At 33.2% G+C, this 14,506-nt stretch overlaps 1 protein-coding gene across 1 annotated transcript; it reads right to left on the bottom strand.

Moving 5' to 3' along the window:
- Nucleotides 1-601: 601 nt before the first annotated feature.
- Nucleotides 602-746, bottom strand: LOC307180115 (short transmembrane mitochondrial protein 1-like; the record flags this gene model as incomplete). Its single annotated transcript, XM_079910251.1, has 1 exon — nt 602-746. One exon carries the CDS (start codon nt 744-746, stop codon nt 603-605), a length of 144 nt encoding a protein of 47 aa, XP_079766377.1. The 3' UTR covers nt 602.
- Between the last annotated feature and the right edge of the window lie 13,760 nt (nt 747-14,506).

Here is a 14,506-nt window from a genome sequence, read left to right as displayed (position 1 = left end):
TTTCAAACTTCCTAGTTCCTGATAGGGTTTTCAGAACAGAGTTTCTTGGTTAATGAATAGCAAATTGATTTATTGGTTAAATTAGCAACTATGGAGCTTCCTGACAACAATATAAAATTAGTGGATAATTCACCAGAAACTAGCTTCTAGATTTTCATTTTAATTACTACTTTGAAACAACATAATTTAGTACCAAAGGTTTAAACATCCAATATAAATGCTAGACTGTGAAATCAGCATTATTTATATTTCATCAGCTATACAAAACTCATCAATTTTTCTTTTGAAAACGGTAGCAGAAATCCCAAAGAATAAAAGAGAGACTACTAATTAAAGGTCATGTTTACTAATCTAGCACCGTAATTCCATTCTCAGGACCTCCCAAGTGGCTGGAAGGAGGAAGGGAAGAAGTGAGGATGTTGGAAAAGTGAGGGTTGCTCTTAACTTGTGGCCCCATTTGTGCTGTAAGGCAATGCAGGGTCTAGCAAAGAAGAAAATTGCTGAGGCTGGAGATGAAAACAAAAACTTTTGGTTCAGATGGTAAAGGAGGCCCTCAAGAACAGTAGAATCAGTTTATCTAGGAGGCAGTGCTAGAGTCGGTCTCATGAACTAGGGGATTTCTTCTTGGCGTCCACGTCCTTTTTAATTTCTTCAGGTTTTTTAGACAGGTTTGGTATGTCACAGTTCTGAGCCAGATACATTCCCACCACGTTGCCAAGAGTAAATCCAAGCAGGAACTGGAGCATAGTGTTGGCAAGGAGGGCGCGAAGGGCCTCCCCTGGCGCGATGGGTCAACAATTGTCACTCTTAATTTTAGCCATTCTAGTCGGTGTAAAGTGGTACCACATGTGGTTATCATTCGTAGTTTCCTAATGATTAATGAAGTTGAGAATATTTTCATGTGCTTAGTTGCTGTTCATTTACATTCTTTGGTGAAGTGTCTTCAAATATTTCTCCCAAATTATACTGAGTTGTTTTTCTTCTTAGTATTTAGTCGTAAGAGTGCTATTTATAAAACATATTATAGATACTAGTTATTTGTCAATTATATATAGAAAGAATCTTTTCTCCCAGTCTGGAGTTTGACTTTTCATTTTCTTCATGTTACATTTCAAAGAGCAGAAGTTTTCATTTTGATGAAATCCAATTTATCTTTTTATTAATTTTATGATTAGTGCTTTTGTGTCATCTCTAAGATATTTTTGCCTATCCCAAAGTCACAAAGATTTTCTCCTATAGTTTCATTTAGATGATTTATACTCTTAGCTCTTTCAGTTAGACCTATGATCCATTTCAAATTTAGTTTTGTATATGGCATGAAATAAAGGTCAAGGTTCATTTTTTTCCATATGTATATTCAGTTAATTTAGCACTATTAACTTACTGGAAAGACTATCCTTTCCCCCATTGAATTTCTTGATAATTTTGTTGAAAATCAATTTACCATACATGCGTGGTTTTTTTTCTGGACTCTTTTGTGTTTCCTAGATCAATATGATCTATAATAATCTTTGAAACTAATTTTAGAGTAAGTTTTGAAACCAGATAATGTGAGTCACCAAACTTGTTACTCTTCTTCAAAATTGCTTTGACTAATATAATTCCTTTGCATTTCCATATTAATTTCAGAATCAACTATTAACTTTGCTATAAAAGCTGCTGGGAATTTATTTGGGTTTATAGGGAATCTATGGATTAGTTTGGGGAGAATTGACATGTTTACAATATTGAGACCTGAAATCCATGTACATGGTATATCACCTCATTTATTTAAATCTTTTAAAATTTCTCTCAGGAGTGTTTTTTAAAAGTTGTTTTTGTTTGTTTGTTTTGGTTTTTGTACACACTATTTAAGAGTCAGAGGAAGTTTCTTCCCCTTCCTAAATTGCTGGAAGTTTTTATCAGGAATAGGTGCTGAATTTTGTCAAATTCACTTTCTACATTCATAGGGAAAATTTTTTCTCCTTTATTATGTTATTATGGTAAAATATAATTGATTTTAAAATATCAAACCAGGTTTACATTCCTGGAATAAACACAATTGGTTATGATGTATTGATATTATCCCTCTAAGTACTGCTTCAGCTACATTCCCAAAATTTTGATATGTTGGGTTTTCATTTTCATTCAGTTCAAAACTTTATTATCTAATTCTCTTGTGATTTCTTCTTTGAACCATGGCTTATTTGAAGATTTGGGTTGTTTTTTTTTAAATTTTATTTTATTTTTATTCTTTTCTTTTTAAAAAAAAATTTATTTATTTATTTTTGGCTGCATTGGGTCTTCATTGTCACGTGGGCTTTCTCTAGTTGCAGACAGTGGGGGCCACTCTTCATTGCGGTGCATGCGCTTCTCATCACGGTGGCTTCTCTTGTTGCAGAGCACGGGCTCTAGGAGAGCAGGCTTCAGTAGTTGCGGCTTGCGGGCTCTAGAACACAGGCTCAGTAGTTGCAGTGCGTGGGCTTAGTTGCTCCAGGGCATGTGGGATCTTCCCGGACCAGGGCTTGAACCCGTGTCTCCTGCACTGGCAGGCAGATTCTTAACCACTGTGCCATCAGGGAAGCCCTAAAGATTTGTTTTTAATATCTAAATATTTGGGGATTTTCCTAATATATTTCTGTTACTGGTTTCTAATTTCATTGTGATCAGAAAAAATCTGTATGACTTTAATCCTTTAAAATGTATTAATACTTCTTTTTATCACAGACCATATTCCGTATCTCAGTAACTACGCCATATGCACTTGAATATAATGTACATTTTGCTTTTGGGGGTGTGTTTTATAAATGTCAATTAAGTCAACTTAGTTATTAGTGTTTTTGTGTACAGATTTTGTGTGAACATAGTTTTTCATTTTGATGGAGTAAATACCCAGCAGTAAGATTGCTGTTTTGTATGGAAACCTTATGTGTAGCTCTGTAAAAAATGCCAACGTGTTTCCCAGAGTGGCTGGATTATTTTACATTCTCACCAGCAATGTATGAGTGACCAGTTTCTCCAAATTATTACCAGCATTTGGGGTTGTGATTTTTAAATTATGGCTATTATGATAGGTACCTAATAATATTACACTGTGGTTTTACTTTGCATTTCCTTAATACCTAATAAGGTTGAACACCTTTTCATATGCTCATTTGCCATATGTATATCTTCTTAGGTGAAATATCTCTTTATGCCTTTTCTCATTTTCTAATTGGATTCTTTGGGGGTTTGTGCTGTTGAGTTTTGACAGTTCTTTATAGATTCTAGACATTAACCTTTGTTGGATATGTGGTTTGTAAATATTCTTTTAGTCTGTAGCTTCTCTTTTCACCTCAAAAGGGTATTTCATGAAGTGAAATTTTCTAATTTTGATGAAGACCAATATATCATTTTTTCTCTATGAATTTGATATCCTCTAAGAACCTTTTCTAGCCCTAGATCCCACAGAGTTTTCTTTTTTCCCTAAAAGTTTCATAGTTTTACATTTGACATTAAAGTCTGTGATCCACCTTCAGTTAATTTGTACATAAGATGTGAGGTTTGGGTCAAGGTTCATTTATTTGGCTATGGATATGCAGTTGCTTCAGCACTATTTTTTGAAAAGGCTATCCTTAGCCCATTTAGTCTGCTTTACACCTTTAATGAAACTCTGTTGATGATACTTGTGTGCCTGTATTTCCAAGTTCTCTATTCTGTTCCATTGATCTATGTATCTTTCTCCACAATCACCACAGTCTTGATTACTGTAGCTATATAATAACTTTTAAAATCAAGTAGACTGATTGTTCCCATGGTATTCTTCTTCATGTCATGTAAGTTATTCTAGTTCTTTTGTTTAATATAAATTTTAGAATAATCTTGTCCAAATCTACAAAAATAATCTTGCAAGTATTTTGATAGAAATTGCATTAAACAAGTTTACCAATTTGGAGTGAATTGACATTTTTACTATTTGGGGTCTTCCACTCTATAAACATGGTATATCTCTCCATTTATTTAGATGTTATTCAATTACTGTCCTCATTGTTGGGTCGTTTTCAGCATACATCTTATACATGATTTGACTGATTTATACTCAAGTATTTCACTTTTTGGATGATTATAAATGTATTATGTTTTAATATTGATATCCACGTGTTTATTGCTAGTACATAAAAATGCAATTAATTTTTGTATATTTATCTCATGCACTCTAACCTTGCTGAACTTATAAGTTCTAGAACATTTTATTGTAGATTCATTGGGATTTTCTACATAGTCAATCATGTCATCTGAAGATAGGAACAGTTTTATTTGTTTCTTTCTAATCTGTATGCCTTTTATTTCCCTATCCACTGGCTAGATTTTTTTCAGCACCGTGTGGAATAAGAGTGGTGAGAGCAAACATCTTTGCCTTCACAGTCTTTCACCAATGAATAAAATACTAGCTATAGATTTTGCTAGACAGTCTTTATCAAGTTGAGAAAATCTCCCTCCATTCCGATTTTTCTGAGAGCTTTTACCATGAACGTGTGTTAAATTTTGTCAAGTGGTTTAACTGCATGAATTGGTATTATCATGTGATTTTTCTTCTTCAGCCTGTTAGTCTGGTGGATTACATTGCTTGATTTTTAAATATTGAACCAGCCTTGCATCACTGGAATAAATCCCAGTTGGTTATGGTGTATAATTCATTTTACATATTACTGAATTCTGTTTGCTAGTATTTAATTAAGTTTTTTGTATTTATCCTCATTAGGGATATTGCTCTGTAGTTTTCTTTTCTTGTACTGTCTCTTTCTGGGTTTGACATCAGAGTAATACAAGCTTCATAAAATGAATTAGAAGTGTTCCCTCCTCTTCTACTTTTAGAAGCGATTGTCTAGAATTGGTGTTTTATTTCTTCTTTAAATGAATTACAATTCACCAATAAAACATCTGGGACTGGAGATTTCCATTTGGGGATTGTTTCCATTATTAATTCAATTCCCTTAAATATTATGAGATTATTCTGCACTTCGTATTGAGTGAGCTGTGGTAGATTGTGTTTTTTGAGAAATTGTTCCATTTCATCAAATTTATTTGGTGTCAATTTTATTTTTATATTGCTGTTTGAAGTGTTCTCATATTATTCTTTTGATATCTTCAGGGTATGTAGTGATATGCTGTTTCATTCTCATTACTGAAAATTTGTCTCTCTCTCTCTTTTTTCATTCGCAGTCTTGACGAAGGTTTCTAAATCTTATTTTTTTTCAAAGAACCAGCACTTTGTTTCATTGATTTACTCTACTGTTTTCAGTTTTATTGATTTCTGCTCCTTATTATTTCTTTCCTTCTGCCTACTTTGGATGTGGTTTGCTCTTCTTTTTCTAGGATCTTGAGGTAGGAGCTCAGATTGGTTTCAAACTTTTTATGTGCATTTCGTGCTCTAAAGTTTCCTTTTAGCACCACTTTATCTATGTTCTACAAATTGTGATATGCTGTATTTTCATTCTCATTCAATTCAACGTATTTTCATTATTCCCATTGGAGACTTCCTCTTTGACCCATTGATAATTAGAAAGTACTTTGCTTAGTTTCCAAATGTTTGGAATTTTTCCTGTTTTCTTTTTGTTAGATTCCATTTTGAACTCTAATTAGATTCCATTGTGTTTGGAGAGCGCACTCTCTTTGATTTCAGTTGTTTTACATTTGTTAAAGTTTTTTTTAGAAGCCCAGAGTATGACCTGTCTTGGTACACATGCCATAGCCACTTGAAAAGAATATGTATTCTGAGTTTTGGGGATGGAGTGATCTATAAATGTAAATGTAAATCAGATCTTATTGGTTACTAATGTTGTTGAGTTCTCCAACATCTTTGCTTATTTTTTGTCTGTTGTATCAATTGTTGAGAGAAGGATGCCAAAGACTCCAACCATAATTATAGATTTGTCTATTTTCAGTTTGATCAGTTTTCGTCTTATATTTTTCAACTGTCTTTTTGGAGCATATGCATTCAGGGTTGCTAGGTTTTCTTAATGGATTAACCCTTTTACCATTATGTACTTACCCTGTTTTGGGTAGTTTTCTGCACTCTGAAGTCTATCTCAAGTTAGTATAGCCACTCCTGTTTTGCTAGGATTAATAATTACATAATGTTATTTTTCCATTCTTTTACTTTCAACATGCCTATACAATTATTTTTTAAGTTACTTTCTTAAAGATGGCATATAACTACATCATGCTTTTAAATCTAGTTTGTCAATCTTTTAACTGATGTGTTTACACTACTTACATATTGATATATAATGGCTTATGTCTGCCATCATATTTTTTGTTTTCTCTGGGTTCTCTCTGTTTTTATAGTGTTTTATTTTTTCTGCTTTCCTGTGAGTTAATTGAATATATTTTAAAATTCATTTTTGATTTATCTGCAGTGGTTTTTTAAGTGTCCCTTTGCATAATATTTGTGGGGGTTTCTCTAGTTATTAACAAAATAAAATTATATATACATAACATCACAGTGTGCTATTATCATTATTTTACCAGTATATATATTTTACCATTATTTTACCAGTATAAACCTTAATTCCCACCTCCTTTACTCTCCTACATTAAAATTGTTTTAAATATTTCCTCTATATACATTATATGCATTGGACAGTGTTATAAGTTTGCTTCAACTGAAAAACATAATTTAGAAAATTCAAGAGGAGAAGAAAAGCCTATTGTATTTACCCAACACCTTCCTGATGTCCGAAGATTCCTTTTTTATCATTTCCTTTCTGTGTAGCCAACTTCCTTTAGCCACTCTTTTAGGGTAGAATTGCTGGTGAAAGAACCCCTTAATCTTCCTGCATATGAAAATATCTTGATTTCCCCTTCGTTCCTGAAAGATATGTTGTGTGATATAAGGTTCTGGACCGATAGTTCTTTTCTTTTGGCACATGAAAAAATGTGCCATTTCCTTTTGGCCTCCATGGTTTGTGATGAGAAATTTAGTTATTCAAATTCCATTTCTACTATTAGCTTGGCATTTTCAAGATTTTGTCTTTAGTTTCAGAAATTTAATTATGATTAGCCTTAGTGTGGATTTATTTACATTTACCTTCTTTGGTATTCACTCACCTTCTCAATTATGTAAGTTTATGTCTTTTGCCAAATTTGGAAAATTTTCAGACATTATTCTTTCAAGTATTTTTTTAGTCCTGCACTCTTTCTTGTCTCTTTCCAGGGCTCCAATATGTGGCTATTAGATCTTTTGTTATAATTCCACAGGTACCTGAGGTTCTGTTAATTTTTTGCCTATTTCATCTCTATTGCTCAGATTGGGTAATTTCTACAGTTCTGTATCCCTGTTCACTGATTCTTAATTCTGTTCCTTCCCTTCTGTCACTGAGTCAATCTACTATGTTTTAAAATTTCAGTTACTATGTTTTTCAGTTCTAAAATTTTTATTTCCTTCTTTATATCTTCTCTCTTCTGATATTTTCTATTTCTTTGCCAAGGCTATTTTCTCAACTGTTTCAAGCACATTTGTATGCTTGAAACACTATACCCACACTTCAATTACTCATTGAAGCATTTGTTTGATGGTTATTTAAAACCTTTGTCAGATAATTCTAACATCTCTGTTATCTTGGTGTTGGCATCTATTGATTGACTTTTTAATTAACATTGTTATCTTCCTAGTTCTTAATGTGATGTTATTTTTATTGTAATTTGGACATTTTGTGTTTTACAAAGTTTTTTACATTTTGTGTTCTACATTACGAGATATATCTTTTTAAAATACTTAGTTTTACCTGGCTTCTTCTGACATTGCTCTGTCAAAACAAGGGCTGGGACAGGAAGGGTTGCTGTCTTGTTACTGCCAGTTAGAGGAAAAGGAGGTTCTTCATTACTGCTGGGCCACGGGAGTTCTATCTCCTTATATGACCTCCACTAAAACCACAGAGGGAGTGGCCTCATTACTCCTAGGCAGTGGTGAATGTCCTAGGCTTTTTATGACATCACCACAGTAGGGAGAGGCTAGAGTACCTAGTAACTGTTTATGGGGCTGGAATTCTAGGCTTCCCACATTGTTTCCACTGACACTGTAGTGAGGAGCTTATTACTTCCACACAATGATGACAGTCCCATGTTGCTACTTGACATTCTCTGACATTATCTTGGCAAGTGTTTTCAGGTGCCTCATTGCAGCCTTGTGAGCACAGAAGTCTAAGCTTCCCACCCAGCCTCTGCAGGCATGGATAGGGGTAAGAATACAGCTTTTTCTGTGGTGTTTGGATGAAAGAACAGTTTTTCTAAAAGCATTCTGTCTTTCTAAGCTATCCCTGTCCTGGTCCTTTAGCAAGAGAGTCAGTTCTTGGTGGAACTCTTTGTGTATGTGTCCATTGGTATTTCTGGGTTGCTGGTTTTTTCTGATCCAAATCTGAGATATGTGTAGAAAAAAGAAAACCCAGTGAGTTTACCACCATATTATCTCTTGGGTCCTGAGTTCTCTAGCTGAACTGCCTTATTTCTACCTTTCAGTCTTCTTATGTTTGTTTTACAGATAATATTCAGGGTTTTCAATTTTACTTAGTAGGAGGAATAGGGGAAAGTATGTCTACTCCATCTTCCTAGAAACAGAATTCTACAGTTTGCTTTTTCTTTTTGATCCTGACATTTAGTTAATTTTGTAATTTCCAGTAACAAAGAGAGAAACTTAAGATTGTTATGATTATCATGAGGAAATTTTTTTTAACTGGGAAACACAAGTCTGACACAAAAATCTCCTTAGTTGCTATTTTTTGTTGTTGTTGTTCATTTTAAGCACATTCAGGGACTTCCCTGGTGGTGCAGTGGTTAAGAATCTGCCTGCCAACACAGGGGACGGGGGTTCGAGCCCTGGTCCGGGAAGATCCCACATGCCGCGCAGCAACTAAGCCCATGTGTCACAACTACTGAGCCTGTGCTCTAGAGCCCGTGAGCCACAACTACTGAAGCCCACATGCCACAACTACTGAAGCCCGTGTGCCTAGAGCCGGTGCTCTGCAACAAGAGAAGCCACCACAACGAGAAGCCTGCGCACCACAACGAAGAGTAGCCCCCACTCGCAGCAACTAGAAAAAGCCCACACGCAGCAACGAAGACCCAAAAGAGCCAAAAATAAATAAATAAATGTATTTTTTTTAAAAAATAAGCACACTCAGATTTTTTTTTTTTTGTTCCTATGAACCAAAGTTACCCATACATAGTTTTGATGACCATACAATATTATTTTCCACACTGTTCTATGACATTTGGGCTTTTTCCAGCTATCATTAGACTTAACCAGGAAACACTGTACATACATATAGTATACTTTGAATTACTGTTCAAAAATTGCTTTATCTACTTCATCTGATACATATGGTTATTTTTTCAGCTATAAATGGATTTTTTCTAGAAAAAATGGAGAAAAAACATGAAATTATCTGAGTTGTCTTTATGTTCAGGTGCAAGTACTAGCAAGACAACAGTCAAATTGTAAAAGCAGTAATAAAAATAGTCTTCCTATCTTTATTTGAATTCCCCCTTTACATAAACCAACTGTTTAGTAATTTCCACTGAGTTATCTTACCTGTGCTTTTGCTCCACCTGCATTACCAAATATGCTGGCCATTTTTCTTTCATCTCTCTCTCCTTGATCAAAATTCATTTTCCCAGTGCTATCTGGGGGCGGGGGTGACTCTGCTTTCCCTAGGAATATCTGATAAACTAAGGTACTACTAGGTACCTTATCTATAAAATTAGAATAATAAATAGTATCTAGCTTATACGGTCTATATCATGATTAAATGAGATAATGGATATAAAAACATCTAAAAAGTACATTTTAAAAGCAATCATGAGAACATTAAACATTCATTATAATAGAAATTTCAGTTTAATTTCTTCAGCTGATACTTTTTTTAAGATGTGCCCCATGTGGCACTCTTAAAATAATACCACAGTAGTATTATTCCCTTTGTCCATGCCCAGGGATGTACCTGATGATGACTCAAAGGAAAAATATACTGAAATAGCAATTGATCTATACTAGGTCATAACACTGTATTGTCCATCTCAATATTCTATTACTAAGAATATTTTGATTCATTCAACAAATTTAGCATCTACTATATGCCCACTATTGTTCTAGGCACTGAAGAGATACCAGTAAAAACTACAGACCAAAACAAACAAAAAAAAGGAACTCTTTCTACAGAGTTTCATGACTGATGTCAAATTTCAACTTTCTAAAGTAGCCACATCTAGCTCTAGTATTCACAAATTTATCTGATCTGTGTTTGAATATATTCATATTTCTTGCAGTGTTACCTCTTGGCATGATATGCACTATGCACCTATTATCTGCTGGTTAAGTATATTTTCCTAAATTTACCTGTAAAATAAGTTATCACATCAAGATTTGATATATAATTCTATGTTATATATAGATTTATATAATTCTATGTTAACCTTATACATATAATCATTATTTTATAGATGTGAACTACATATTATTTCATCTTTTGATATTCCAAGCTGGAAAGTCCTGGTTTTCTGTTTATTCATATGGCAATCCACATCAACCCTCTCATAATTTTAATGGTGCTCTTATAGATTTTCTCTGGTTTTAATATCCTAACAGATATGCAGTAAGCTGAATATAACACAGGATTACAGGTGCAGATATGCCATAACTTTAATTAAATTAGAGCAAGATCTATGAAAAACAGTATGGGCTTCCTCAAAAAATTAAAAATAGAACTACCATACGATCCAGCAATTCTACTTCTGGGTATTTATCCAAAGAAAACAAAAGACTATCTTGAAAAGATATATGCACCCCATGTTCATTGCAGCATTTTTACAATAGCCAAGATATGGAAACAACCTAAGTTTCCATCAATGGATGAATAGGTAAAGAAAATGTGGTATATATACACAATGGAATATTATTCAGCCATAAAGAAGAGGAAATCTTTTCATTTGAGACAACATGGATGGACTTTGAGGGAATTATGCTAAGTGAAATAAGTCAGACAGAAAGACAAATACTGCATGATCTCATTTATATGTGGAATCTAAATTTAAAACAAATAAATAAAAACAAAAACCAAAGCTCATAGATACAGAGAACAGACTGGTGGTTGCCAGAAGCTAGGGGTAGGGAGGCATAAAATGGGTGAAGGGGGTCCAAAGGTACAAACTCCAGTTATAAAATAAATAAGTCATGGGGATGTAATGTACAGAATGGCAACTACTATAGTTAATAATACTGTTCTCACATTTGAAAGCTGATAAGAAGATGACATGATCCTATACATAGAAGATCCTAAAATGTCCACCAGAAAACTAGAGCTCATCATGAATTCAGTAAAGTTGCAGGATACAAAATTAATATACAGAAATCTGCTGCATTTCTATGCACTAACAACAAACTATCAGAAAGTAATTAAGGAAACAATCTTATTTACCACTGCATCAAAAAGAATAGAATACCTAGGAATAAACCTACCTAAGGAGGCAGAAGACCTATACTCCAAAAACTATAAGACACTGATAAAAGAAACTGAAGATGACAAAAACAGATGGAAAGACATAACGTGTTCTTGGATTGGAAGAATCAGTATTGTTAAAATGACCATATTACCCAAGGCAATCTACAGATTCAAGGTAATCCCTATCAAATTACCAATGGCATTTTTTACACAAATGGAACAAAAAACTTTTTAATACGTATGGAAACACAAAAGACTCCGAATAACCAAAACAATCTTGAGAAAGAAGAACAGAGCTGGAGGAATCATGCTCCTTGATTCAGACTATACTACAAAGCTACAGTAATCAAAACAGCATGGTACTTATACAAAAAGACATATATATCAATGGAACAGGATAGAAAGCCCAGAAATGTAGTACAGTATTGTAATTATAGTCACCATGCTGTACATTACATCCTCAGAACTTATTCATCTTATAATTGCAAGTTTGTACCTTTTGACTCACTTCACCCATTTCACCCACCCACACCTACCACTGCCTCTGGCAACCACCAATCTGTTCTGTTTCTATGAGGTTGTTTTTTATAGATTCCACGTATAAGTGAGATTATACAGCATTTGTCTTTCTCTGTCTGACTTATTTCACTTAGCGTAATGCCCTCAACTTCCATCCATGTCGTTGCAAATGCCAGGATTTCCTTTTTTATGGTTGAATATACCACATATAATATTACATTTTCTCTATCCATTCATCCACTGATGTACACTTAGGTTGTTTCCATGTCTTTGCTATTGCAAAATAATTTGCAGTGAACATGGGGGTAGAGTTATCTCTTTGAGATAGTGATTTTCAGTTCAGTTAGATGTATTACAAATAAAGTGCACATGAAATTCATGTAAAAGTCTTCATGTGGATATTTTTTTTTCATTTATCTTATGTAAATATACAGCAGTGAAATTGCTGGATTATATGTTTGGCATTTTAAGAAACTGCCAGACCCTTTTCCAAAGGTTTGTGCCATTTTTACACTCTGACCAACAATGGATGAGAATTATGATTGCCCTACATTCTTGCCAATATTTGGTTTTGTAAATATTTTTAATTTTAGTTATATGGCTACATGTGTAGAGGTCCTGTACCCTCTGGAATGGTGCCAAGCACTGGCTAATCTTTTTGACTACAGAATCATGTGAATATGTTATCCTTACGAAACACTCTACAATGAATCCAAAAGTCTTTAAATGTTAACTATTATCTCACAGCATCTTAGAGAGCTAGATAGATATAATAATTAACCTCTCTATATAATTATATAGTAATAATAATAATATTGCCACTCACACGAACTTGTAAGATCATTTCACATTTTATCGCTGCTAGTTTGGCTCTCAGTAACTGAGAGGAGCTTATAAAATAGGCTAACAAATTGTCATAGGAGTATGAATCAATGTGACTTAGAGAATTATTGGTTGTCTTCAACTGGATAGTTACATCTATGCATTATTTAGCCGATTCCATAAAAAATCTACTTAAATATGAAAGATAATGGTTAGTTCCCTCATTATATAAAAGATCCTTAAATAAATAATAAATTAATTAACATCAAAATAGAAAATTGGTGAATGATATATACAAGTAATTTGCAAAAGAAAAATACGTATTGCAAAAATATGAATGATGCTGATATATACATATATACAATTATAATACGATGCTGATATATACATATATACAATATATAATAACATGTTTTGTATATAAATACATGTTTAATGTATACAGCAAATTAGTGATATACAGATTGATGATGACAGTGCAGAGAAGCCAGTGCTTCTACACATTATTGATGAAAATGCATATTAGTAAAACATTAGTGACGTTCAGTTGGGCAATACATATATCCAAATTTTAAATGTGAAGTGTATAAAAACTTTGCCCCAGGTATTCCATTTCTGGAAATTTACCCTAAGAAAATAAGCAGATAAGTATACAAATATATGTATAAGGATAATAATTGCAGCAGTGTTCATAATAATAAAAATATTTGAAAGAACCAAAATGCTCACAACAATACTAGTTAAACTATGACATACTATAATACTATTAATCAATTTTAAAAGATGAGACAATTTACAACTGACATGTGAAGGTATCCATACACATCATTAAGTGAAAAGAACTGGTTACAGAAGAATATGTGTAGTGTGATTATTTTTGTAGAAAACAAAAATGTGCATAAATATGTAAGCTTTATATATGCAGAGAGAAAAGCTCAGAAGGAAAAACACTATACATTCAACAAGGGGCTGGCAAACTTTTTCTGAAGAGTCAGATAAAAGTGTTTTAGAATTTGTGAGCCACATGGCATCTGTCACAACTATACAGCTCTATCATTGTAGCATGAAAGCACAACAGATAATATGTAAATGAATGATCATGCCTGTGTTCAAACAATACTGTATTTATGGATCCTGAAATTTGAATTTCCTGTAATTTTCATGTGACACAAAATATTCTTCTCTTTATTGTTTTAAATCATTTAAAAATGAAAAATAATTTTAGTTTGTAACCCATAAAAAAAAAAGCAGGCTAGATTTGTCCCACAGGCTTTAGTTTGCCAACTCCTGCTCAAAATTATTAGTTCTTACATTGTGAGGTACAATTTTTTTGGAGGTTGTGGTGGGTGAAAGCACTTTTTATTTTATACTTAATAAACTTTCAAATTATTTAAAAATTTTAGAGCAAATCTGTGTTACTTTTAATAAAAATAAAAATATTTTATACTGAACAACAAAATGTTGGTTTTCCGATAGGAGTTAGTAGAATTCTAGAATGGATACTTCCTACTTCTTTGGTAGATAGCTTTCTTATCATTGTTAATTTTCCTCATTATCACCTAAACTAAAATAGAATTTTTCTGGGAGAAATATATAGGTATAGATATAGATGATACAGATTTAGATTAGATATAGATATTACTTAGAGCTGAAATCGTCTTTGGTGGATAAAGACTGAATGATTTCCCCCTAAGTTTGGGAATAAGGCAAGA

The sequence above is a fragment of the Stenella coeruleoalba genome, assembly GCF_951394435.1.
Source record: "Stenella coeruleoalba genome assembly, chromosome: X".
In the NCBI taxonomy this organism is placed as follows: domain Eukaryota; kingdom Metazoa; phylum Chordata; class Mammalia; order Artiodactyla; family Delphinidae; genus Stenella; species Stenella coeruleoalba.
The sequence above is the reverse complement of the archived record's forward strand: the minus strand, read 5'-3'. Positions and strand labels throughout refer to the sequence as shown.